The sequence below is a fragment of the Archocentrus centrarchus genome, chromosome 21, assembly GCF_007364275.1.
Source record: "Archocentrus centrarchus isolate MPI-CPG fArcCen1 chromosome 21, fArcCen1, whole genome shotgun sequence".
Lineage (NCBI taxonomy): Eukaryota > Metazoa > Chordata > Actinopteri > Cichliformes > Cichlidae > Archocentrus > Archocentrus centrarchus.
The window spans coordinates 28,782,298-28,810,096 of NC_044366.1; the positions used below are offsets into that span (position 1 = coordinate 28,782,298).

A 27,799-nucleotide genomic window follows, 5' to 3' on the forward strand; every position below is an offset into this window, starting at 1 on the left:
CTGTGCAAACCAGTGGGTGAGAGAAAGAGACAGAAAAGCGCAGCAAGAAAGACTACAGGGAGACTTGGAAAGGAAGCACGGGGCGAGAAGCCAGAGGGGAGAGGAATAGACGCATGATGAGAGGAGAAGAAACAGAAGAAACCCATTCCAGCTGTGTTTGTAACAAATAGAGCCGAGATAACATCTTCACGTTGAAGAATTTTCCGCTGTACACCAAGGGAACAATTACCTCTGACATTTTTGGTCAGTATCAGCTGTTTATTTATTTTTGATCAAGCTGCAATTCAAACAGACTATCTAGTAACAGGACAGAAATAACACCAAGTTTAAGTGGAAAAGAAGTTTTACCGGTGCTTTTATAAGACTTTGTTTTGTGCATTAAAGGCCTGGCTTTGACTTATTTGAGAAGATTTAAACATGAGTGCAGACAACTCAACTCTGCTGGACAGCTTGCTCTTTCCCCCTCTCTGCGATGGCTGGAGCAACAACACAGAGGGAGCCATCTACCAGCTGGGCAACACCATCCTATTTCTGGGCTACATGGGAGGAAGCGGGGCCTATGGGTGCCTCTTCATCTTCAGCTTCCTTTCACCCGGCTTCTTGTGTCTCCTGCTGTGGGGCATGCTAACAGTGTGCGGCCTGGATGTCTTCACCTGGAACCTGCTTCTGCTGCTGGTCTGCTTGCTTCAGCTCTGCCACCTCCTTTACCGGGTTCACCAGGAGGGGATACACAGTGAGGAGCTGGCCTCCCTCTACCAGGCAGTCTACCTGCCCTTGGGTGTGCCTGTGCAGGTGTTCAAGGAAATTGCAAAGGCTTTTGAGAACAAGGTGCTGGAGCTGAAGGCAGGGGAGACATATGCTGTGGAGGGAAAGACGCCCATTGACCAACTCTCCTTTCTGCTTTCTGGGAGGTGCGTGGGCAATGTGTGTGTGTGTGTGTGTGTGTGTGTGTGTGTGTGTGTGTGTGTGTGTGTGTGTGTGTGTGTGTGTGTGTGTGTGTGTGTGTGTGTGTGAGTATACACTGATACACATCTCCAACAAGATAGCAAACACCCTCAATTGTATTCATAAAATACAAAAAAAACCAAAAAACAAAACTAGTGGTTGGACAAAATTTAAATATAACAAAATATTGTATGAAATCCTCTTATATATTATCAATACACTAATATTTTGTTAATATAACCTGCATGCACCAATTTAACTTGCCAACATCCCATTATTAATGTTCAATATGAATAATAATACAAACACTCAGCAATCTTGATTTTAGAACCAGAATAAAAGCCGCTAGCAACCAGTTGAGTCAAGTTCCCTATTGCAAAACAACGCTTTGCAGATGAACTGCACTCATCGATGCAGATGACTCAGACTGATTGCAAGATGTTGGCGATCTGTCCATATTTATAAATTGGAAGGCAGTTATTTGCAAACCCTCACCAACCTGTCTGAGAGTGGTTGCAGTCAATCCGAGTCAGACTGCGAATCTTTTGAGACAGGTTGCCTCCCACCAGGTGACCTGTAGAATTGCCTTGCACTTAAAAGTGGTTGACCATTTGGTTGCAGCAACTACTTGCAATCAGTGTCTTCATTGCATTCACTGGGCAACTACCAATTTTCCCCAATTACATGGAGCTTGCTGTCCTGCTTTTACCCTGTTTACAGGTCCACTTGACATAGAACAACAGTAACATCCATTTGAAATCATGTTTATGAATCATGTTTATGTTACGAATGCAAATTCAATTGCCACTCTCCTTATAGTTCCTATGTTGGTCTCCTTCTTCTCTGGTTTGATTTAGCATTTTAGCTGCTAAAATCTCCTCATCAGCTAGTAACAAAGTTTATCTGTCTGCGAATGATGCCAGTGAGGCCAATGGCAATGAAACAGTGCAGTAGGTGAGCTTAAAGAGGGTGAAATGCTTTGTGGAGCTGAAGGAAACAGCAGTCGGGTCACAATTCTTTGTGGTTTTGTTTCTACAAGGGCCTACTGTAAAGGACAAAGCTCAAACACTTAAGAGAACCCTTGCTATAAACATATTTATTGTAGCTGCTTTAAAAGAAACAAGTATTATCAGTGCCTTAGCTGTAATTTGTAAATATTAAGCATTGCACGATTAAGAGTGAAATATTTGGCTATTGTGCACATGCATACTAGCAGAGCTACTTTTGTATTCTTCATTTTCTTTGTAAAAGCTCAACTCCACATAGAGTCACTCTACGTCAGTGCTTTGCATTGTTGCAGATATTCATGCCATTTTGTCCACATACGTTCACAGCTCCTGTGTGGTGCTGGGGAATATGAATATGAATGGAAGTTTAACAGAAAGAGTTAATAAGTGTGCTGTCGCAGACTGAGTTTATAAAGCAGAGGATGCTAAAAGTATATCTCTTTATAGGTTTACATTTTTCATATATTAAAAAAAACAATTAAATATTTTAAAATAAATTTAATTAATGACTCTAAGACTGTTGGCATATGTAACAGTTACAGGAACTCTTTCTCCTGCATTAGATCTTACAGTCCTGGAAGCTACACAAGAGAAATGTTGTAAACAGAGTATTTTAGTCTGTGACTCACCGCTGTGCTGTCCCCCTGCACACTGCCAACTGGTTAAATGATATCTTTGTACTCACGACAGGAGAGTGACATTGACTGCTCTTCTTACCTTAAATTAAATGCTGGCCGCGGTGCCGACACCTCCGAGCTTACAATCCAAATTTGAAACTACAAGCAAATTTGCTAAATGTTTCCTTTCTTAAGCTGCGACATCTTTGCTAAGATTTCCATTTTATGTTCCGATTCATCTTTGTTTTCTGATTTTTCTGACTCACGTTTGATCACTGTCGTGTTATCAGCTTTTCTTTTTGTGTGCAACAAGAACATCTGCGAGGACCAGATGAAACCAAATCAGAGGAGCAGGAAGTAAACCTGAAGGACGAGCGTGTCCACAAAGTTTTGGTCATATAGTGTCTAAATAACAAATGTTGTCAGAGTGCAAAGTACCAGCAGTGCACTGACATTTTTAGAATGGGATTCCCCAATGGGAGGGGTGTGCCTTTGTTTGTGCCTTAAGTATAATTAATACAACAACACACTGGAAAATAGCTCATATTTAACACCCACTGTTTTGAAGTGGCTAAAAAAAGGTTTATAGTGGTTTTACAACACCGTAATCGGCTCCATACAGAAATCTAGTAATATAACAATGATTTCCAGTACAAATAGCTCCGTTATTTGATCTTGCCTTAGATCGCCCTTATCAGGTTACAGTGACTTTAGATTTCTTCAGTCAGATGATGGAAGAAATGAGGCAGATGGTGACATCGCTCATATGAGCACATTCAGCTCACAGTGAATGGAAAACAAATGGAGAACGTTTCATGCAACCCAGCAAAGCTGTGGTGTTTAGTATGCTAGATGACACACTAGAGAAATAATTGGTCCTTGAAATTAAGGAATTATGTGTTCATTTGAAAAAGGCAAAGGCATGAAAAACAGTAATTAATTAAATTCCAGTGAACGATGGCAATGGTTACCAGCGGTTTACGGGCTGTGGAGTATGTGGTCACCTGTGCCCAAAATGGTCGGAAACAAGCCCCTAGTGAGTGGGGTTGGTGGCAAAGTAAAATCTGAATAGATTATTAGTCATTAATAATACCAGCTAAGTAACAAGTTAATTTTCTTGACCTTTTCTCAAACTTTCTACATTTAAATAGCAGTAACATACTTAAAGTCTGCCTATAGCTTGTCTGGGATGGCTATTTATGCCAATATTCACCTCCAGTGTCTTAGGCTGGCTGTGCAAAGTGACCTCAAACTCTCTCTGCTCTCATTATCACATCTTAATCCCTGTTTCTCTTTTTAACCTTCTATCTTTCGCTCTCTGTCTCAGGATCAACGTGTCTTTGGAGGGCCAGTTTCTGCATTACATCCACCGACACCAGTTCCTTGACTCTCCTGAATGGGAGTCTCTTAGACCAAACGAGGAGGGAAAATTCCAGGTACAGGACACTGATGTCGTTTCTACTTAATACTGTAAATCGCGAGCGTGCAAGTGAATTCAGCTTGAAGTGCTGTCACTGAATGAGCTTGAAGAAGGAGTCTTTTATTGCCCCCTATCACACTCAGCATCCGACTGATAAGCTGAACAGGGAAAAGCAGATGTCCTCTTATCGTTCACATATCCTGTTGCATTAGATTAGTTCAGTTAAAGTAGAAACGCAGCCTCGAGATTTTGTTGGACATTCAGGTGGTGCTCTATTTTTAAGGGGCTTTCAAAAAGGGAGGCTGTGCTGTCTGATGAGGTGGATTTGATACAAGTAGGGATGTAAGAGCTTTTGTTTAATTATCATTTAATCTGCCGTTTAGTTTCTGGGTTCATTTGATTGTGTTTAAATTGTTACAAAATAGTGAAATATAATAAACCACAGCCTGAGGACAACATTTAGATGTTTTATTTTATTAAATCAACAGTTTATAACCCAAAGATATTTAATTTATTATTTTTTAAAGTATCAGCAAGTTTTTAAATCACCATAACAGACTTTTAATGCCAGTTTTACTAATTACATCCCTGCCTAGCAGCTTTTTTTTTCCACCTTAAATATTACATTGCACACTTTTTAGCAACTGCCAATGAGTGAAATACTGAGAGGCAAGGGTGATCTTACCCTCAGCTCATCACATACAGGAGTTTAGTCAGGACACCTCAGTATGACATTTTATACTTATACTACCCCAGTATAAGCTAGGGGCAGATCTGACTGAGGAACCCAGGGAGCCTGCACACCCACACTGTAACAACTTATCACTAACAAGTTAGCCACAACATAAGACAACACTGCTTTATTGTTTATTCTCCTCCAAATATGACATTTATTTACAAAATGAATCTACGGTGGCCCTGAGAGGTCAAACGCACTGCAAACTAAGAAAACACCATCAAATAGAAAAACACTCCGAAAGCACGCAAAATACAATGAAAATTGAGACCCAAATTGAAATACAACACATGCTGAATAAAACACAACGGAAGTGAATCAAGGGGGGAAATAATGTGACGGAACAACCTAAAAGTAAAGGACTAAAAAAGCAAGCATGTATCTACAGTATCATGTGATGAGAACGTATGTTAACTTGTGTATTTTTCTCCTTCACAACACCCATGAATCCTCTGCTCCTTTTCAGTGCAATCAATCCTGTCCCATTATTGTCTCCCATAAATCACATTTATTGTGTTTTGTGACCCTTTTTTTTTTCTTTCTCCTACTTCTGTTGTGGTCTTAAGAGCTTGAAAAAAGGCAACTGGATTTCTTTAAGTTTTTGATCACATGACCTGTCGAGGTCACCCGAAGTAGGTTGTGACACGCCTGGGAAGGGATCTCAAGACTGCATTGTAGGTGGCTGACGGCTGGTGTCGTAAACCACCACCTCTGTTCAATGATGGTTGTTCACAGTGCACACAGATGGCGTCTTTTACTCCTTTTTCAAACCATCTGTCTTCCCGGTCCAAAAAGTGAACATGGGCATCCTTGAAAGAGTGTTCATTCTCCTTTAGGTGCAGATGTACAGCTGAGTCTTGTCCTGTCGAGGTGGCTCTACTACTTCTGCCATGCGTTTGTGATGAGGCTGTTTGCTTTCTCCAGCGTAGCGGTCTGAGCACTCCTCGCTGCACAGCACAGCATACACTATGTTGTTTAGCTTGTGTTTGGAGACAAACCCCCACCTGGGACTCTCCACCTTTTGGGTTTAGAACTGAAGCAGCCTCTTGGATGAGAGGTGAAAGTCCAGTCACCTTCTTTTTCAAGCTCTTAAACTACCATGACCTGGATAATGAAAACCTACTCAGATACTTTTTTATTTTATTTAAATCCCATTGTATTTTGAGTGCCTATGCAGTGCTTTCATAGGTTGCAGTGCATTTGACTTCTCAGGGCCACCGAATACATCAGTTCAGACTCCATTTTCTTATAGACTTCTACGCATTTTTTTTTTTTTTTTTAACTTTTCAGACCTGGAAGCTTTTTCAGTCTTTTGCCTCTGACCCATAGCCAGTATGATGATGATTTGGGAGTGAGAATAGTTTGGTGAGGCTATATTACTCCAATGCTTGCAGGAAAAACCAGAGCCAGTTCCTGAAGACACTGATCCATGCAGCTACTAGTGGTTAAAATCTCCAAAGTGTACCTTTTATACACTGATAGTATGGTGTGTCATTCATACTGCCCAGGTGACCCTGACAGCAGAGGAAGACTCCTGCTACATCTCGTGGCGTCGCCGCCGCCTCTACATGCTGATATCAAAGGATCGCTACATCGCCCGTCTCTTCTCCGTCATGCTGGGACACGACATTGCTGAAAAGCTCTACAACCTTAACAACAAGCTCTACATTAAAAGTGGTGTGCTGCTGGACATCCGCTTGCCAAGCCTCTACCACGTGCTAGCTCCCGCCTTGCAGGGCAGCGAGGGTGGCAGTGGTAGTGATGGAGGCACTGCCAGGGAGCAACAAGCTGAACAACACATCCAAGACCCAGAGCTGACCTACCAGATGCCTGATAGACCTCAATCTCAGCCTCTCCAGCCCAAACTTCAGGGACCAAAGACGACAGCCCTGGATGAACCCTTGCGTGACCCCTATGACCCTTCTTGGGCGTCTGACCCAGAGCTTCCCATTGGTGAGGACTCCACCAGCCTGGTCTTGGAGGACTTTGCTGATGTAGCGGGCTCCTTAATGGATTATGGCAGTGAGAGGGAATATTTGAGATAGAGAGGCAGGGTGCTGGAGCTAACACACTGGGGCACTACTTAAGCTACATGTAAGTACCTCACCTGGGTGAAGAGTTGCATAGGGGTGGTGTGTGTGCATGGAAGGCTTGTGGTGCACATTTCTTACTAACCTGGCTTTGTGTTGCAAAATAAGACTGGGTAATCATTATTTGCTCTTATTAAACAAGTTTCAAATGATAAATTCATGAAGTAATTTGTGAGCCCAAAGCTGAGGGTAAATGCTTGGTTTCAGGCATTTTTCTACTACTTTTAGATCTTTATGATGTCAAAGAGAGGGCATATTCTTAATATGGTTATCTTAGGCACATGGATCTAATCGCAGTAGTCCCGCCCATCTGTCGTTTAATACCCTCTGTTTGTGAGCAGCAGCCAGTCAGAAGAAATTTGACTTAAAAACTGAATGGACTGAAAGGGAGAGGCACTAAAACAGCCCGTTTCATACAGTGGATCATTTGAGGGGCTGCGCCAAAGCCCAGTTTAAGATATAAGGATTGTTTTGAACTGTAAATAATGCAAAACTACTCTGGTAGAGGCTGAGAATAAAAATATCAAGTCCATTCTATTTTATTTTTTTGTTATACGTTCATTTTGAGTATTTCTGTTTCCACTACATTTTAGCAAGAATTAGTGTAGTTTTTATTTCTCCTTTTTAATGCAATATGACAAAAAATGTGCATATTAAAACTAAATTATATAAAATCAGACAAGTCTCAGCCATCCAAAATTCAGCCTACATTTTCACAGATCACTAACATTAAATGATAATATTATTGTTCATCCATCCGTCCGTCCGTCCGTCCGTCCGTTTTCTTCCGCTTATCCTTTTCAGGGTCGAGCGGGGGCTGGAGCCTATCCCAGCTGTCACAGAGTGAGAGGCAGGGTACACACTGTACAGGTCACCAGCCTATCATGGGGCTAACACAGAAAGACAGACAACTATTCACACCTATGGATAATTCAGAATCACCAGTTAACCTAACCCCACTGACTGCATATCTTTGGAATGTGGGAGGAAACTGTAACTGGGCAGAACAGAGGAGAACATGCAAACTTCACACAGAAAGGCCCGGGCCAAGGTCGATTTGAACCTTGGACCTTCTTGCTGTGAGGCAACAGTGCTAACCACCACTGACCCATTACTGTTAATAATTATTTTATTAACACCCCCCAAATGGAGCCATTAATAATAAATACGCTCACTTTGAAAGTGCATAAAATAAAAATTTTGTATACTTTTTCTTGACTGTGATTTTTAACAAAGGACTTTACGTTTTCCTAAGTAAAGAGTTCTTCCTCCAGGTGAAAAGTACCTGAAGTATATGAATGTATGGCCAGACATATATTTATGAGGTTCAGAGCTAATTTTTTGACATTGGAAACAGTAGTTTAGAAATTCAAGTCAAGATACATCTACTTAAACTAAAAAAAAAAACAAACAAAAAAACCCCACAAAAAAGAAATAATAATAATAGAAAAAAAATCACAGGTCCACAATTCCTTGCTAAATGGCATCTTGTTCTAAGATTCGGTCAAATTGATGGTTTATCAATTAGAAAAGGCCCAAGTAATTGATTTTGGTCATTTTAAATTACAATCAGCATACAGGTAATAGTTTCAACTTCTTAATTTAGTAGAAACATGTTCAATGCATCATCATATCATCCAGCACTAGCAAGACAGGTGATGTGAGGGGTCATTTTTGCTGTAAAGATAACTCAAGTTATTTCATTTTGTCATTCTTTTGCCCTCATTCAATTTGAGAGGAACTCGTGCTTTTGCATTTATAAGTAATCAGCATGTAAAATAAATCTGACTGTAGATTTTTTTTGAACTGCCTAACTGGTTCATGCTCACGGTAGACTGCTGGAGTTCTTTTCTGCTGGCCTCCTCACTTTGAGGGTTATCTGGATTATTATCCTATTTTCAAACCATGCTTTAAAATCAAAAATCCCTCCATGCCAGCTGCTCTGCATTAGTGTGCTTTGGCTGTGCTGCTCACTTGCTTACAGTTCTGTTTGGCACACTGGAAGAGTTAAACTTCTTCCCTGTAAAAAGTGAAAACACTAACAAATGAACACAGCGTGGGGCCACTGTGGTTGCAGACAGTCGTGTGTGGCTGTACTTTCCCTGTGTGCGGTGAACCGTTTCTTTCCGGCCTCGTTCCATGGTGATGAGGCTTTGTTGAGGTTGGGCCGCCACCAGCTGTGTCCTTATCTGACGAGGATTAGAGCTTGTAAATTTAGGGGATGTTCAGAAAATTCAGTGCCATGCTATTAATCCAGAGTCCCCACCCTTTGGCTTTCTGTCTGCTTATCTGTTCACCCCTCCCCTTCATCTCTGCCTGCCCTGCCCAATCACAGGTGGAGGATCACATTTCACAGCTGGATAGTGGAGCCAGTGTCAGGCTTAGGTTGCATGGCAGCTGTGAAGCAGCAGGTCAAATCTATCCCGTAGCTGCGACATGCCTTTGAGTTCAGATTGGAGCGATGACTTTAAATCTAGCGGACAAGCAATCACATGCTCACAAAATTTTATGAATCGGGACACTACAAGGAAAGAAATCCTTTTCTTGCACGCAAACACATCATATTCCTCGCATTTCTGGGTTTGTGCGTGTGTGTGGATGACCAAGTACACCGTTTACATTTGGCGTGTAGTGTCTGACTATTTACAGGTAAACACAGTAGTGGCTGGGGAGTGTCAGTGCTAAACATCCACTCGGGTATTCAACAGGGTAAAGGGGGCAGCAGTCCTGTGGACCTGGACGCGTGGACCGACAGGGGTCAGGTTGAGTGTGTGTGCCGGCTATTTTGTGCCACAGCTTTACAACCTACATGATAAGACCCTCAAGGCAGCTAGTGCAGTGAGTCTGAGACCATAGCAGAGGGTGCACATGGTCAGTTCTATATGTGGTACAGTCAGAATTATGTTTCACAATTAATATTTTTAAGTTAATTAGTATTTAATGAAATTATGACTAAGTTAGGGAATCTCAATTGGGTTCTTCTGGCATGATTTACACCAGTGACTCCGTACATGCTAAACTAGCTTTGCTTTAACCAACTGAGCCCAAGGCAAAGAGAAAAGAGACACTTGTGTAATCATAAAATAATGCGTATTATTAGCCAAGATTGTGATCTGAAATTCTCAATCAAATATTGACAATTTTCCTTGCAATTAATACAAAATTATATATTCGAGCTTTATAACTTCAGCTTTATCAGTGACAGTGATGTTATTGAACCTCTTCAGTGAATGTGACATCCTTGACAGTCCTGGAAAAACTGCACTGGTCGTGTTTTTGTAACAAACTTGGCCGGGACCCATAACAATTGTGGCTGGTGTGATCCCATCAAAAGATGGTCTCTGGTATGCTACATATGATTGTTTCACTGTAGAGCAGCACAAAAATGTTTTCCTTTTCTCTTTTGTTATTATAGGCACGAGTTTGCTGTGAGAGCACACCTGTCTAAACTGAAGCTTTAATGTTGGCTTTGCAGGAGGTGATGGGAATCTACCACCTCGATTCCAGAGGGTCAGAGCGCCGCTGGCTCCCACTGACACCCCTAAACTGTGAGACGTCTCTCCTGGAAACGCTACGCTATCAACGGCATGAATGTGTCATACGTCACCATTCGCTCCTCTCCGTCTCTGTCCCTGTTCTTCGGTCTTGAGCATGCAGAATGTAAACTCTTACTTTTTATCATTTCAATTAACATTTAAGACATAGGACAGCTCTTACTGACATCTTTTAACAGTTGGAGATCATTTAATAACAAAGAAAAAGACTCTTAGAGCTATTTCTGTAGCTGTTATCAGAGAAAAACATCTGTCCAGTTAACAGTGGACGTGTTAACCTGCAGATATTTTATCTAACATTTAGTCAACTCCAAATTATGAGTGAAGCCCTGATTTAAATCATAATTACACGATTGCATTGATGGACCCTGGAGAACTGAGGGCAGGCAGCCGTGCGTTGTTACCCACCAGCACATTCATAAAAGGCCATTTCATGTTATGTGACTGAGAGGAATGAATCTGCTTATTTTTGAGGTTTGAATTCAGACTTGATTTTCACATGATTTAATGTTATCTTTCACCTTTGGAAGTTGCTTCACAAATGAACGATACTAAATATTTGAAACAATACTGATTTGATGAAGGTTGCTGCACATTTTCTGGGTTTGATTTTGAACAGTTTTGATAAAACACAATTCAATGAGAAGTTATGAAACAGCTTAATGTTGCCAGATGTGCAGTATGATCAGTTCGTCTTCTTTTCAAGCTCTGGAAAGGATTCAGTTTTGTGGCCTTCTGATATCAGCTGTGTTGTTTTCTACTATTTTGCTGCCATGTTTAGTTTATTTATCAGATTACCAAACTCATCCTTTTACTTGTTCTCTGGTGATTTTTTAAATGTTTTTAAACAGTGGAGTGTTTAATACAGTGATTCATGGTATTTCTGTGTTATTGAACTTCTTCTTTCATGGGGCCAAGATTTCTCCAGTTGATTCAAGTTGTTTACGTTCCTGCTTCCCGTCATATGTCACAACACTACTTAGCGCACAATCTTTAGCGCTGCGATTACTTCACAGCTTCACCTCAGTGCAAAACTCTCAAAGCTTTCACCCTCGAAAGCCAGCGAAAAGCAAAACACAGCTGCGAGTTTGTTGCTACGTTTATTGCTAAAACATCTTGTGGGGAAACACAGCAAACGTGGGGACCGGGATGCAGAACAGTTTTTAAAGGCAGGAGTGAACTAACAGGCAAACTCTGAATGACAAAAAACAAGGTGCCGCAAACACTGATGTACAAATGTAAATAACCTTTTCCCCCAGTTTCAGTCATGATGTTAGAATTAAACAAGGTGGTAAAAATGTGACGTTATTTCCGTGTCAGTATCTTTGCAGGACATCTTTCTCTTCAGAAGACGTCACACAGCTGCACAAAGTCGTGGGACCACAGATCTCCTCGTCTGATATTCATGCTGTTCACACACAGAGGCTCCTCGTGTCTGAAAAGAAAAACACGCACTTTTACAAAACTGCTTCAGGCTTTGAGTATGCGCCGTATTTATTGTATGTATCCATCAAATGTTTAGGAATCACGGACGTTTTTATAGGAAAATAGACTGATGAACAGTTTCACGGCCAAATGAGGCCTGTTCCCTCACTGTTCCACGACAAATTAAGCATGCAAAAGATCTGGAGGTGTTTACAACGTTGAACTCGTGGTTGGTAGTTTTTCACTGAAACTGTCACCATGTGGGCCAAAATGATGCTGATGTGATGAATGAAGAAAATCTTTAGGCTGAAAAAACCACAATCAGACAAATAGCAAAAACTTTAGTTGTGACCAAATCAGCAATTAAAGAAATAAAGGAGGGCTGCACTCATGATCCAAAGCATAACACTGTCAGATATGATGGAGACAATGCCATGGTGTGGGCATTACTGATAATGTGACTGCTGACAGAAGCAGCAGGATCAATTGTGAGGGGTACAGGGCTATCCTCTCTGCTCGCAGTTCTTATATTTTAAAAAAAATTATGTTATTTTGTCCTATTACTTTTGAGCCTGTGAAAATGGGAGAACTACATCTAAAAACGGCGGTAATTCCTCCACAGTCACTCAAATTAAAGCTCAAAGTCTGCACTGCAATCACATCTCGGCTGATATGAAATCTATTGTTGTGGTGCACAGAGGCAACATTATAAAACATGTGCTGCTATCCAAATACTTATTTTAGGATCATTGATGTTGCCGTTTTAGCTCTTTTCTTTTATAGAAAGAGAGTCGAGATAAACAGAAATACTCGGGTGAGAGAGACAAATTTAGGAGCAAATTTAGCTACTGACAAGTTTGCGCTTTGTGCAAAAGGTCAGATTTTTGGCAGGAACATAAGGGTGTATGTACAGAGACAGAAAGGACAGAATTACCCCCCACTGTGTGTTACTGGCATGGCCTGGCTTTAACTGTATATCAGACAGTATCCTGGGTTTGCAGACACGAGCAGGCCTTTGATTACTCATAGCTATATTTTAAGCTTCCTTTTCAGCAGCACATTTTACAGCTGACAAACTTAATAGTATTTTCCTGTAGGCCCATTTACCCAGTTCTTTAATTACGTTAAGCAGAGTACACCTACTGGCATTTCTGTAGAGCAATTTTACGTTTTGGGTAACAAAACAACAAACAGACCTGCTGTAAACTAATATCAGCAAACAATGCTGAAATCTATGTCTTCAGTGACTCTTGCAGCAGCTTTTACTTCAGTTTTCTCCACAGCACTGTAACAGGAAACTGCAATAACAACAAACTGAAGCTGCGTGTTTACATATTTTTGCAAATTTATCACCCAATGACAGCCAAAAATATCTGACTTTTCAGCCCTTCATGCAACACAGTATGATGCAAAGAGCAGTTTTGGTTGGTCAGAAAAACACTCAAGTATCTTTCCCCCCACGATACTTGTTTCACAAGAATCCGTTTCTGCCCTGCTGCTTGTAAAAGTTCTTTTCCTGTCTGTCGCTTTAACAGAAACCGTTTCCTCCTTGGCAGTTTCTCAAACCCATAAACCTCCCAAAATAGCTCCGGAAGAGTAAACTCGACAAAGAGGAGGAGCAGGAGGTGTGTGTGTGTGTGTGTGTGTGTGTGTTGTGTCTACATCCACAGAGTGCACGTACCTGTGAGAGGGCAAGTCGGACACACAGACAGACTTGACGTGGATCTCTCCCTGTCTGTAGAAGCGAGCTCCTGTGTTTTTCAGACTGATGGAGTTGATCTCACACAGACCCGTAGGGTGAGCCATCACCGTCCTGTACACCACTGTATCCGTCTGACTGTAATATGCACACGGCATGTATGAAAATAACAAACCATAGAAGACAAGACAGGGACAAAAATGTGGCGCCACTCTAGAGATAAAAATAAAGACTCCCTCTAAACTCAGCTTGTGTAAACCTGTGCGGAGGCACTTTCCCCATCCCGACACTCCTGCCACAGCCCCCTGCACCTGGCTGAGGCTTCACAGTGGAGCGTACAGCACATGTCCTAAAATAAAAACTGCCCACTCAGCTTTTTTGCTTGTAATGCATTCCTACTGAATTTGATCTACTTAGACTGGTTTGAAATAAGAGTTTAGTTTGCTGTCAGTATCTATAATTAGATGAAAAAAGGATCAATACTTAAGTCTTAACTACAGGCTTTTGTTTAATCAGGTTAACCAGTTTTACTTTAGTGGCTGTTCACACTGACTTTAGTGGTATTACAGCATTTATAATATATTAATAACACACATTCAGCATCTTTTAGTATGTCTACACACAGGAGCCACTGTCTTTATCATGCTGTTTTTATCCTTGCTTTCTTCCTTATTCAGCAGTTATATGTCATCAGTCTAGGAGTTTGCTGGTGGATTTCCTGACACACTTAGTGCCCCTTAATACCAAATAATCAGGGCTTCAGCACTCCAGCCTATATGTGCATTCCTACATAGCTCCAACTTACCATGTTCTAATGGCTGCTCCCAGCAGGAAAATACTATATGTCATGAAGCATAAGTTGTTTTCTCAAACTGTTCTCATGATCACCTCGATGTAACAGAACTGGACACACAGCTGCAAAAACTACATGTTGCAGTCACCTCTCTCTCCTCTGAGATCCACAGAGCAGAGGTTTTTATTTTGTGGCACCAGAACTAGCGATACGATTTTTCGAATGAAGTACACGTTCAGGGATTCAGTGCGATCTTACTGGTACCCTGAGATTTGTGTGATATTTGTGGTACCTACAGCCTGAGCCTCTGCTTTGTTTCCAGGTTTTCAGTCCTCAGAGCCACTTCAATCTCAGCGCGCTTATCCAACTGCGAAACTTCCATCTCCAGCAGGATGTGACGAGCTGAGCAGAGGAACATCAACATAGTTGGAAAAGGTTCATTTTAAATTATAGCAAAACAGCAAGTTCTTAATTTGTGCTGGTGTAGAAAATGTGAAACCTTGAAGGGTGGATAGAGGTTTGATAGGGAAGACAACATATTTGATTAAAACAATTTCTTAAGTTAACCTCCTCCTTACTACACAGAAGTAAGGCAGCTAGTCTGATGAATGTCACCACTCAGGCTTTTTCTCTCGCCTAACAGGAGATGTATGATTAATAATCCTGAGATAAATCAGGGAGTCTGAGCAAGCAAAAGAGAAATTACCCTTCCCTGTTTCACAAACACAGCGCAACACTCACCGCAAAAAGGTGACACAGACGTTGTGAGGAGGAACAGTTTCTGCTCTTTGGGAAGTGGAGATATGGCTATCCCACTGTTTTCTGATAAACCTGGAACACATATATGCATACAGTCAGTGAGAGTCACACTGTAGGTCTGCTGTAAGTATGTCATAAATCAAAAGGAATCACATTAACTGTGTGAGTATCAGCGCGTTGGAGTATCTGAAAAAGTCGACATGTGATGAAGACCAGACCTGCTGCCGCAGTGCAGCCTCACGCCACATCTGCTGGTGACGCAGAGAACACGAAAGGGGCCAGAGGCTGACAGTCATCGTCCTGTCTGCCCTCTGTGACAGTGAGAAACTCTGGCTTTTTATTTGTGCAGCTGTTTTAGGCACTTTGGACGTTTCGACTTTTACCCATGAAACAGCGCCATCAGAGATTCGATCAGTCTCATATTCTTTCTGCTGCAAGACGACAGACCCAAAAACAGAGTGGGAGCCACCTCTTCATCCACAAGAAGGACAAAGAGTTTGCAAGTGTACAGATGATTTTTAATTGGCATTTTATTGCTAAATGTAAACTATTCATGACATAATTTTTAAAGCATCCTCTCTTTACTTTTAGTACCAGAAGAATTTGGAACAGTTCTGTGACTCAAATGACACTTTTCATCCAGCTTCTTAAATGGGAATATTTGCTGCTTTTCCACACTGTCTCCAATATCTTTGAGCATCTTTGATGTCTGAGCTGACGGGCAGATGCAACAATAGATGCTGACTTAGGCTTTGGGAGGTTGTAGCCTACTAAGTATTAAAAGTAAGAAAGAGATAATTAGCAGCAAGTTCACAGGGATAATGTTAACCCTTTTAAAGTGCATAGTAAAAGTGAATCTGACCATTTAATGTACATCCTACAGACTGCATGAAGTTAGGACTAGGGCTGGTGTAAGTACAGATGTAGTAAAGAAAGACTCACATATAGAATATTTCAAATAAAGCTGTTTTTTTTAAAGTGAGATAGGATAAAAACTTTATAGATACTTAAGGAAGCTCTATACTGTGTTTAATAGTATTGTTGGAACAAATGTGTTGCAATAAAACTGAAGAAGCACTGAAAGCAGCAAGTCTTGTAAGAATAACGATGCAGCACTGCAGGCTGCAGGACTATTAATATAGCTTATAACTCAGTGTCATATTAATCTCGAGTTGAGAAACGTTTTTATTGTAAAAAGACAAATGACACTCCCGAAATATGCACTCCCGGATTTGAGCAGACAGACAAGATGACACCACGCAGAAACTAACAGCACTGCAGGTGATCACCCACGTGACCTTACCTATTACCGGACACTTCCCTTTGAAGACGTTACAGTCTACGCAGCGTCCCTTCAGAAAGTCCTCATAGGTGGAGCACGGGATCCCCATTAACTGGCACGAGCCGTTCAGCGCGCTCATGTAGACGTGCAGCGCCATCATGTGGTCACATATCACATAACCATACACTGGAAAGGACAAAAGAAGTGAGAACACACGGAAGCACTGAGGGAGCCAGGTGTCAGGACGCTCTCAGGAAAGTGATTGAAAAATCCGTCCAGAAACTGGGTCAAAGCTGCTCATCTATAGTTTCATTCATAACTTCTGAATGTAAAAGGCAAGGACACAAGAGTCAAATGAAATAAACAACAAAACAGCCTCCTGCCCCCCTTCTGTTAGTCCCCCTCCACTTTTATTTTGTTTTACATTTTTATTCTTATTTTTTTATTCTTATTTTTTTATTGTTGCAGTGAGTGCTGAACTTACTCGAGGGAAACCTCGAGCGGGCACATCCTGTCTGATCCTTCCCTCCATTCAGAAAGAAGTCCACATGGCCGACGGGGATGGAGATGCCAAAATCTGATGCAGAATGAAAACCTCATTAATGCTGTTAGCATTTTGCTGCTACAGTGGTGCTCTGACTGCACCGCAAACACAGCTTCAGGTGTAAACACAACTCTCACTGCCTCCAACACCCCCGCTAATAAATGCAAAAAGACATTTAATGACCTTGATGCACCCTTTTAGGACATTTCGTTAGACTAAAGTGCATTACCCTTGGAAACTAGTCCTAATGGCACTCCCAAATACACAGTCACAGTGCGTATTTTGGGAGTGTGTTGAAACACAGTGGAACAGCAGCGCAGCGAGACTGAGTTCCACAGTAATGTGTATTACAATTTACCTAGTGTTAGGAGCCGTGCAAGATTTCTTCTTAATGTTTCTGAATTCATCTTTTGATTTGAAAGAAGAAGCTTGTTCTTCAGAACATTTGATTCTCTGAAAGTTATTCTGACTTCAGGCTATTTGCCTGATTTGTACATTAAATGTGTTTTATCACACCTCAAACACAAACAAAATTTTTGTGCCTTAGTGAAGTGTAATGTTACAGTTAAACAGCTGCTCTTTGTTTATAATTTTCAGTAACAAAACCATAATTGATTAGCCTGGCAGATCTGTAGCTCGTGCTGTCTGAGGCTTTTAGTGTAGACACAGCAACAGCAAGCAGTCTGAGCCAGCAGCATGGCACTAATGGAAATACACTAGCAGGTTAGGGTCTCACAGTCAGAGTCTGTGTGGATGGCATCCACAAACTGAGCGTCAGAGGGGTCCAGTCGGTCATAGGTGTCCGCTCCTTTAAACATGGGTCCAGCGGGGTCCAGGCCTGTTTGAAAGGTAGACATCTGAGGTTAAAAGCTTTGCATCACATTGACATTACTGGAAAAAACAGTAATCTAAAAGAGTCATTTTTCTTCAGTACTCTCATTATTAAAGAACTCAACACATCATGGTCCCTGGGTCTAAAACCCAGATTTTTGAGTTTTATGTCTTATCATAGTGTTTCCTGGTTTGTTTCTTTACATTTATATTGGCAGGTTTCAGGGGTTCTTATCCAGTTCTGTTCTGTTTTTTATATTGTATTTCCTGAGGCCTTATGCATTCTTGCCTCCCTTCTGTTTCCATGTCTGGTTTAGTCTCAGTCTCTGTGTTTGGTCTCTTCTCTGTTTGGGTTTCAGTGCCTCCGTGTTTGGTCCTTTGTTCCTGATATCTAGTTTAGGTTTCACTCTGGTAGTATTTTTTATTATTTAGTATTTATATTCTCAGGCCTTCTCAGTTTTAGTTATCTGCGTTCTATTCTTGGTTTTTGCTTAGCTATCGTGCCTGTGTTCCCCGTGCCTTGTCAGGTTTTTTGTCTGTTAGTGATTCTGTGTTTAGTTCCACCCCATTTTATTTTATAGTCTTTTGTCTCTTGTGCCCCCCGTTCAGCTTTGCTCCCCTTGTCTTGTTTTCCTCAGTGAGCTCAGCTGTGTCAACTTGACCCGTGTTTTCCCATTCAGTTATGTCTTCCTGTTTAACTGGTAACTGCTGTTTTCTGTGTCTTGTGTTATGCTTACTTCTCCCTGCTTCATTACATCTATAGTTTCCAGACGTGCGGCCCACCTGTTACCCACTCCTCTCATTATCCCGTGAGTGTTTATATTGTCTCCGTCTCCTGCTCTCCTTTGTTGCGTCATTCCTCATCCCGTGTGCTCCCTCTTTCTGCGTTTTCCCCTTTGAGTCAGTTTTGCATTCCTGGCTCAAGTCCCGCCTAGTTTTTGTGTGTTTTGGAATAAAGTCCTGTCCCCCAAGTCTTGCATTTGGGTTCAGCTCTGCCTGCCACACAGCTGGTATATGACACAACCTTTAGGGAAACTCTCATTGAGGTCAGTGTAAAAAAGTACACACTGGTGTATTGACCTTTTTTGTACTGTGTGGTGGTTCTGAGAGTGCACCCGTGTCCCGGGAACTACACCAGCCTTTTTATATGAGGTTTGCAATTTGGGTTTTGTGGTTGCAGTTTGTGCAGTCAGTGACTGTTCGCAAGGCAGAGGTTTGGTAGGAGTGAACCTTGAAAAGCTGCCATTTTAAAAAAGCAGCTACAGAAAAAGTGGCAATAGTAACAGCAAGATGGGTGGGGTGAGGTAAATAATCAAACAAAAGCAAACAGACATTCAGTGAATAGTGAATTTGGTTGAATTCTGTTTTCCTTGTTGTGCAGGTGGACACTAAAGGATGAAGTGCAGAAACAGCATTAGTGGCTTCACTTTCTCCAGCGTAACTTTTTTTTATGTAGAAATCTGGCTGCTCTTTGTCTTACCCCAAACTGTCTCCTGTCACTTGAGGTGACTGTTGTTATTTGGTGCAATATAAATAAAATTGATTTGAACTGAATTGAACTTAATGGTGATTAATTATTTTTTTGTATTGAAATATTAAAGTGAGCTGAGTCTGATGCCCCCCTGTCAAAGTCGGTTGCCCACCCGGTCCATCTGCTCTGCATCCTGCCAACAAACCACCAACCAACCACCAATAGGCTAGGGTAAAATTTAGATATCTTTTTTGAAACTTCTTTATTTATCAGCATGTTGTTATTTTCCAAAATCTATTCCAGTCAGCATCAGTGAAGCCTTTGAACTGCACTCACATTAAGCCCCCACAAGTCTGTCTACTCAGACAGAAAGACCTGATATTAGTGAGTGAACAGTGGTGTTTTGGTACTGATGGTGTGCTGCTGAAGGGGACTGAGCCAAACACCTTCATAGTGTCTCTGTTCAAAGTGTTGTTGTTCTTTGATGAGCTGATCTTCCAAGGTCACACTGAGGTCTGTGAGAGCCTGCTCTGTGGAGACCTTCATTGTTTTTGTTTTCTTAATTCTGTGAACCCAATACCAGAATACCAGCAAGTAACACCTTTTATTTCCATCCCACAGCAATAGAAGTTCCCCCATGACGCTGTCTTACATCTCCTAAAGAAGGATTAATCTGATTATTTTTAAGTGTCATATGTAAACAATCTTTAAGGACTGAGCAGCTGTGTTTCCAGTTCAATTTTACATTGCAAGAGATAATGTGGACAGGGTCTGAACTCACCTGTGATTCTTCCTATTTTTCCTCCAAACAGAGTTCCCACAAAACCAGCCACGTGCGCCCCAAGACTGACCCCAATAAAGTGGAAGGATTCTAGTGTACAGCCATGATTCTGTTGATCAAGACAAGCATTGCTTATTTTTATGAAAAAGGATAAACTCAGCACTCTTTGTCATTTGTAGAATGACAAAATAACCCTCATACTTTTTTTGTCTCGGTTCAGGATGCCGTCATGGCTGACAGCCTCTCACCTGCAGCTGGTTGATGAGGACGGAGATCTGCAGGGCTACCTCCTTGTAATTCTCTACCACCAGGTTGTAGGCAAAGGATGCACTGTAAACCCAGTCCACCAGCACCACATTCACATCTTCAGCCTGTAACAGGGCCTGGCTTAGCTTCTTCACCCAGGAGGGCTTCCTTCCTAGGGCCCTGCAAAGATGGGGTGGGGTCAGATTAAGGCCATTCATTTTGAGTCTGTTTAAGGACTAATAAATTTACTTTATAAACTACACAAAACTAAACTAGTGCACTTTTAAATTATTTTGATTGCAGTTAAACTGAAGTTCTTGTAAAAATTCTGAAACTAAATAAAGACCTCACCTGTACCCGTGGATGATAACCTTTGTGGGACGGGAGGGATTGAAGTAGGAGGTCTGCTCAGTGAGGGACGTCTGGTTGAATGTTTGTGCGCAGTCCATGTTTTTCCTGGTCAGCAGCAGATACTGGACCTGCAGTCTGACTCTTTGCTGCTGGTACTCCCGCCATGTGGTATTGTGGAGATCAGCGCACTGATCATCTTCCTGCCTTTCATCTAAAAGGCCTGGTGGAAGTAGAAGGACATAATATAAACTGTGCATGTTGTTTTAGCCTCATTGTATCATGAAATAAAACATTGTGTGTTTTGTATTTGACACCATTGTGATTACCACACAACAAAATGTTTTACAACCCCAATTCACAAAAAAGTTGGGACACCTTGTAAAATGCGAGTAAAAACAGAATGCAATGATTTGCAAATCTCATAAATCCATATTTTTTTTTTTTTCACAATAGAATATATATGAAAATATATGAGCCGGTGAAAGGTCTGAACTGTGGGCAAGCCAGTTCAGTACCCAGACTCTGTACTACAAAGCCACACTGTTGTAAAAGATGCAGTGTGTGTGGGTTAGGTTGTCTTGCTGGTATATGTTAGGCCTTCCCTGAAAAACATGTAGGCTGGATAGATATGGCTATGTTGCTCTAAAACCTGTATATACCTTTCTGCACTGATGGTGCCTTTCAAGATGTGTAATCTGATAATTCCATGGGCAGCAATGCACCCTCCAGAGAAGATGGTGGTGTCTCTGGAATGTGTTCACAATACTGGCAATTATGATTTTTGGCCTTCTCCTCATGCACAAAGATTTTCCAGATTCTCTGAATCTTTTGATGATGTCATGTACTGTAGATGATGAGGGTCTTCACAATTACTTCACAATAGAACATTATTCTGACATTGCTTCACAATGTGTGGACACAGATTTTTGCAGACTGGTGAACCTCTGCCCCTCTTTGCTTCTGAGGAACTCTGCCTTTCTAAGCTGCTCTTTTTACACCCAATCATGTTACTGACCTGTTGCCAGTTAATATAAGCTATAAGCTATAAGCTAATATCAGCTCCAAAATGTTCCTCCAGCTGTTTCTTTTTAGTAACACTTACTCTTTCAGCACTTGTGCTGCTCCCAGCCCAACTTTTGAGACACATTGTTGTTGTTCCCATCAAATTCATAATGAAATGTCTCAGTTTAAAAATTTGATGTTTTACTGTGAATAAAATATTGGTTTATGAGATTTGCAAATCAATGCATTCTGTTGTTGTTTGTATTTTACACAGCAACCTAACTTTTCAGAATTGGGCTTGTGGAAGAACATTAACCATCCTCTTTAGCTCAAAAATCAAATATTCAATTCAATTCAATTTTAATTCAATTCAATTCAATTTTATTTATATAGCGCCAAATCACAACAAACTGTCGCCTCAAGGCGCTTTGTATTGTGGGTAAAGACCCTACAATAATACAGAGAAAACCCAACAGTCAAAACGACCCCCTATGAGCAAGCACTTGGCGACAGTGGAAAGGAAAAACTCCCTTTTAACAGGAAGAAACCTCCAGCAGAACCAGGCTCAGGGAGGGGCAGTCATCTGCCGCGACCGGTTGGGCTGAGGGGAGAGAAAGACATGCTGTGGAAGAGAGCCAGAGATTAATAACAATTAATGATTAAATGCAGAGTGGAGTATAAACAAAGTAAATAAGGTGAATGAGAAACAGTGCATTATGTGAACCCCCCAGCAGACTAGGCCTATAGCAGCATAACTAAGGGATGGTTCAGGGTCACCTGATCCAGCCCTAACTATAAGCTTTATCATAAAGGAAAGTTTTAAGCCTAATCTTAAAAATAGAGAGGGTGTCTGTCTCCCGAATCCAAGCTGGAAGCTGGTTCCACAGAAGAGGCGCCTGAAAGCTGAAGGCTCTGCCTCCCATTCTACTCTTAAGTATCCTAGGAACCACAAGTAAGCCAGCAGTCTGAGAGCGAAGTGCTCTGTTGGGGTGATATGGTACTATGAGGTCTTTGAGATAAGATGGTGCCTGATTATTCAAGACCTTGTATGTGAGGAGAAGAATTTTAAATTCTATTCTAGATTTAACAGGGAGCCAATGAAGAGAAGCCAATATGGGAGAAATATGCTCTCTCTTTCTAGTCCCTGTCAGTACTCTAGCTGCAGCATTTTGGATCAGCTGAAGGCTTTTCAGAAAGCTTTTAGGACAGCCTGATAATAATGAATTACAATAATCCAGCCTAGAAGTAATAAATGCATGAATGAGCTTTTCAGCATCACTCTGAGAAAGGATGTTTCTAATTTTAGAAATATTGCGCAAATGCAAAAAAGCGGTCCTACATATTTGTTTAATATGTGCATTGAAGGACATATCCTGGTCAAAAATGACTCCAAGATTTCTCACAGTGTTACTGGAGGCCAAAGTAATGCCATCCAGAGTAAGTATCTGGTTAGACACCATGTTTCTAAGATTTGTGGGGCCGAGAACAAGAATTTCAGTTTTATCTGAATTTAGAAGCAGGAAATTAGAGGTCATCCAGGCCTTAATATCTTTAAGACATTCCTGCAGTTTAACTAATTGATGTGTGTCATCTGGCTTCATTGATAGATAAAGCTGAGTATCATCTGCATAGCAATGAAAATTGATGCAGTGCTTTCTAATAATACTGCCTAAGGGAAGCATGTATAATGTAAATAGAATTGGTCCTAGCACAGAACCCTGTGGAACTCCATAATTAACCTTACTGTCTGAAGAAGACTCCCCATTTACATGAACAAATTGGAGTCTATGAGATAAATATGATTCAAACCACTGCAGTGCAGTACCTTTAATACCTATAGCAAGCTCTAATCTCTGTAATAAAATGTTATGGTCAACAGTATCAAAAGCTGCACTGAGGTCCAACAGGACAAGAACAGAGATGAGTCCACTGTCAGAGGCTCTAAGAAGATCATTTGTAACCTTCACTAATGCTGTTTCTGTACTGTGATGAATTCTGAAACCTGACTGAAACTCTTCAAATAAACCGTTCCTCTGCAGATGATCAGTTAGCTGTTTTACAACTACTCTTTCAAGAATCTTTGAGAGAAAAGGAAGGTTGGAGATTGGCCTATAATTAGCTAAGACAGCTGGGTCAAGTGATGGCTTTTTAAGCAGAGGTTTAATTACAGCCACCTTGAAGGTCTGTGGTACATAGCCAACTAATAAAGATTGATTGATCATTTTTAAGATTGAAGCATCAATAATTGGAAAGACTTCTTTGAACAGTCTAGTAGGAATGGGATCTAATAAACATGTTGCTGGTTTGGAGGAAGTAACTATTGAAGTTAACTCTGAAAGATCAACTGGAGCCAAAGAGTCTAAACAAATACCAGCAGTGCTGAAAGCAGCCGAACATGAAGAATAATCTTTGAGATGGTTATGAATAATTTTTTCTCGAATGTCTAAAATTTTATTTGTAAAGAAATCCATGAAGTCACTACTAGTTAACGTGAAAGGAATACTCGGCTCTACAGAGCTCTGACTCTTTGTCAGCCTGGCTACAGTGCTGAAAAGAAACCTGGGGTTGTTCTTATTTTCTTCAATTAATGATGAATAGTAAGATGTCCTAGCTTTACGGAGGGCTTTTTTATAGAGCAACAAACTCTTTTTCCAGGCTAAATGAGCATCTTCTAATTTAGTGAGACGCCATTCCCTCTCCAGCTTTCGGGTTATCTGCTTTAAGCTGTGCGTTTGTGAATTATACCACGGAGTCAGGCACTTCTGATTTGAAGCTTTCCTTTTCAGAGGAGCCACAGTATCCAAAGTTATACGCAGTGAGGATGTAAAACTATTGACGAGATAATCGACCTCACTGGGAGCAGAGTTTAGGTAGCTGCTCTGCACTGTGTTGGCACATGGCACTGAAGAGCATAACAATGAAGGAATTAGATCCTTAAACTTAGTTACAGCACTTTCAGAAAGTCTTCTACTGTAATAAAACTTATTCCCCACTGCTGTGTAATCCATTAAAGTAAATGTAAATGTTACTAAGAAATGATCAGACAGGAGGGGGCTTTCAGGGAATACTGTTAAGTCTTCAGTTTCTATGCCATATGTTAGGACAAGATCCAGAGTATGATTAAAGTGGTGGGTGGGCTCCTTTACATTTTGAGAGAAGCCAATTGAATCTAACAATAGATTAAATGCAGTGCTGAGGCTGTCATTCTCAGCATCTACATGGATGTTGAAATCACCCACTATAATTATTTTATCTGAACTGAGCACTAAATCAGATAAAAAGTCTGAGAAATCAGACAGAAACTCTGAGTAGGGACCAGGTGGACGATAGATAATAACAAATAAAACAGGTTTTTGATTTTCCCAATTAGGATGGACAAGACTAAGAGTCAGGCTTTCAAAAGAATGAAAACTTTGTCTGGGTCTCTGATTAATTAATAAGCTGGAATTGAAGATTGCAGCTAATCCTCCTCCTCGACCTGTGCTTCGAGCATTCTGACAGTTACTGTGACTCGGGGGTGTTGATTCATTTAAACTAACATATTCATCCTGCTGTAACCAGGTTTCTGTAAGGCAGAATAAATCAATACGTTGATCAATTATTAAATCATTTACTAATAGGGACTTGGAAGAGAGAGACCTAATGTTTAACAATCCACATTTAATTGTTTTATTCTTTGGTGCAGTTGATGAAGCTGTATTATTTATTGTTTTTGAATTTTTTTGCTTAAATAGCTTTTTGCTGATTTTAGCATTGGTTTTTGGTGGTCTGGGAGCAGGCACCGACTCTATGGGGATGGGGTTTTGGGGGGATGGCAGGAGGAGAGAAGCTGCAGAGAGGCGTGTAAGACTGCAACTCTGCTTCCTGGTCTCAACCCTGGGTAGTCAGTTTTTAGGAGGGTTAATAAATTTGGCCAGATTTCTAGAAATGAGAGCTGCTCCATCCAAAGTGGGATGGATGCCGTCTCTCCTAATAAGACCAGGTTTTCCCCAGAAACTTTGCCAGTTATCTATGAAGCCCACGTCATTTTTTGGACACCACTCAGACAGCCAGCGATTCAAGGAGAACATGCGGCTAAACATGTCGCTCCTGGTCTGATTGGGGAGGGGCCCAGAGAAAACTACAGAGTCCGACATCGTTTTTGCAAAGTTACACACCGAGTCAATATTAATTTTAGTGACCTCCGATTGGCGTAACCGGGTGTCATTACTGCCGACGTGAATAACGATCTTACCAAATCTACGATTAGCCTTAGCCAGCAGTTTCAAATTTCCATGAATGTCGCCTGCTCTGGCCCCTGGAAGACATTTGACTATGGTCGCTGGTGTCTCTAGCTTCACGTTTCTCAAAACAGAGTCACCAATAACCAGAGTAACCAGACCAATAAATTATAATTTATACGAGTCTAATACAGTCATGTACAACTTTAAGACCTCTGCTTCACTATATTTGGAATTTTAAATTTTACTCTACTACATTTATCTGGCAGCTAACGGCACCAGTAATTATGACACATATTAAACCTGCATTTCTCATTCTTTCTGGCCTGTGACCTTTTACTAGAAAGCTGTGTCTAATCGGGGCTTCTTGACAAGTTTTACATGTCTATGAATGTTTAATGAGCAGATGATTAACAATCTAACAATGCCAGCTATAGTACTATATTGGTCATTTGAGGCATTTTTCTGCTGAGAGAATAGTTTGTCTTTTGATAGCCTTCTTTAGGACATTTTACTGGTAATACAAGTGTTATCAGTAAAATGTGAAATTAGGAGACAATTTCCTCTTAGTTTCTTACAAAGACTCTTGGAAGACAAATTACAGACAAAAGAATCCCACTTTGCTTTGCTGAAAAGCTTCTTTTTCGGTATATTGTGTTATTGTCATAGTCCTTCACTGACTGTTGTTGTTGTTGTTGTTTTGGAGTCTCTAACTCTCCCTGAGTTCAGGAAGAGCTGAGCAGAGATGCTTCTCTTCAGCCTCATTAAATAACAAATGGACTGGCTCTATATAAAAGCTCATACAGCATGTCTCATTCACTCACGCATTCACTTTTTCATAGGTGTTTTTTATCTAGCATTCATGCCCACAATCACAGTCTGATGAACACATTGGGAGGAACTCAGGGTTAAGTATCTTGCTCAGGGATATTTTGAACACTTTGGCATGCAGACTGGAGCAGCCAGGGATCAAACCACCAACCTTCCGATTAGCAGATGACGTGGTCTACTTTCTGAGCTACAGCCTCCCCAACAACCTGCACTGTGTGTGTGTCAATCTCCTTGGCTGGAACTTACCAGAATCACCCCTCTATTTTCCCCGTGTCAGTCAGAGTCACCGGTCTGACAAATGTAACTTTATTTTGCAAAATAAAGTGTTAAATTTGATTACTCTGTCGCTGTGAGTCTTGCATCTGAGTCCACCAGTGACTATTAGCACAGGTGGCCCATGACAGTTACATGTTTTGTAATCACTGACTTGTGACACAAACCCACAGAACACAACATCTTTGCATACATGACTGTAATAACATTATGGAAAAGTGATGCAGCAGAACAAATTAGCACACAACTTACCCACCACCAGTGATGCAACACAGACCAACAAAACACAGAGGAGGAAGGTTTTGTGTTCCCAAAGCATTTCTGTAGTAACAGAGAAGTGAATGCTGAGAATAGCTTGCAGGAGCTTGTTAGTGCTTAATAGTGCTCAGCTGCTCTCTTTAGCTCCCAGATCGGTGATCAGCTTTTGGCTTGAGTAAATCCCAGCTCTGTGCGGTGCTGCAACTCTGAAACAGAAACACAGTTTAACTGGCAAGCATCAGGCATGAAGCAATGCTGGAATCCATATAAAGCAGTCCAAATCAGTCCAGAATATAAAGACCAGGGTTCACTGGTTCTTTTCTTACAAAGTTCCACTTTTACACTGAATGTATCCACAACAAACCTCTCGGAGTCTTTTCCCCTTTATTTTACTTTGGGGGCAATTTTGCCTTCTTTTCTTTCCTCAGACTGGGTTCACTGTGGTTGGAATTCTTTGCCTGCTGGTGACCTCATTTGTATTCAATGGCTGTTTGTTGAAAAGGCTGGACTCTGGCCTTGCTGCCCACTAGTTTGTGTGTATGTGTGAGACCTTAAATGTGTGGGTGTTTGTGTGGTTCTGCTTGAGAGAGAGAGAGGTCATCTGAGGGAGTGAGCAGAGGTCACTCTGGGAAATCAGTCATCAGTGGATTGATTGTTGAGTCTG

General features: G+C 41.1%; 2 protein-coding genes across 5 annotated transcripts; one reads left to right on the forward strand and one right to left on the reverse strand.

Moving 5' to 3' along the window:
- popdc2 (popeye domain cAMP effector 2) lies at positions 1 to 11,458 on the forward strand. Of its 4 annotated transcripts, XM_030758166.1 has the most exons (5): positions 1 to 243; positions 385 to 911; positions 3,897 to 4,005; positions 6,234 to 6,819; positions 10,291 to 11,458. In XM_030758166.1, the coding sequence occupies exons 2-4, from the start codon at positions 418 to 420 to the stop codon at positions 6,768 to 6,770; spliced, it is 1,140 nt and encodes a 379-aa protein (XP_030614026.1). In that variant the 5' UTR covers positions 1 to 243; positions 385 to 417; the 3' UTR covers positions 6,771 to 6,819; positions 10,291 to 11,458. The 4 variants fall into 4 exon arrangements, with proteins under 4 accessions (XP_030614026.1, XP_030614024.1, XP_030614027.1 ...); XM_030758164.1 differs by having other exon boundaries at positions 1 to 911; XM_030758167.1 differs by having other exon boundaries at positions 1 to 911; positions 6,234 to 6,678.
- pla1a (phospholipase A1 member A) lies at positions 11,451 to 27,639 on the reverse strand. The gene is made up of 12 exons (XM_030758163.1): positions 27,500 to 27,639; positions 27,130 to 27,341; positions 20,552 to 20,771; positions 20,203 to 20,380; positions 19,955 to 20,063; positions 17,608 to 17,709; positions 16,812 to 16,904; positions 16,349 to 16,513; positions 15,028 to 15,117; positions 14,583 to 14,688; positions 13,476 to 13,631; positions 11,451 to 11,804 (listed from the first exon to the last, which is right to left on the reverse strand). The coding sequence occupies exons 2-12, from the start codon at positions 27,194 to 27,196 to the stop codon at positions 11,714 to 11,716; spliced, it is 1,377 nt and encodes a 458-aa protein (XP_030614023.1). The 5' UTR covers positions 27,197 to 27,341; positions 27,500 to 27,639; the 3' UTR covers positions 11,451 to 11,713.
- Between the last annotated feature and the right edge of the window lie 160 nt (positions 27,640 to 27,799).

Bases quoted from the DNA above. Each gene is read 5' to 3' on its own strand.
- pla1a (XM_030758163.1), bottom strand. From the start codon at position 27,196: ATGCTTTGGGAACACAAAACCTTCCTCCTCTGTGTTTTGTTGGTCTGT. The intron at 20,381-20,551 runs GTGAGGTCTTTA...CCATCTTTGCAG, and splicing joins GTTATCATCCACGGGTACAG to GGCCCTAGGAAGGAAGCCCT. The intron at 15,118-16,348 runs GTAAGGTCACGT...TATGTGTTCCAG, and splicing joins AGGGAAGTGTCCGGTAATAG to GTTTATCAGAAAACAGTGGG.
- popdc2 (XM_030758164.1), top strand. From the start codon at position 418: ATGAGTGCAGACAACTCAACTCTGCTGGACAGCTTGCTCTTTCCCCCT. The intron at 912-3,896 runs GTGCGTGGGCAA...TCTCTGTCTCAG, and splicing joins TCCTTTCTGCTTTCTGGGAG to GATCAACGTGTCTTTGGAGG. The intron at 4,006-6,233 runs GTACAGGACACT...CATACTGCCCAG, and splicing joins ACGAGGAGGGAAAATTCCAG to GTGACCCTGACAGCAGAGGA.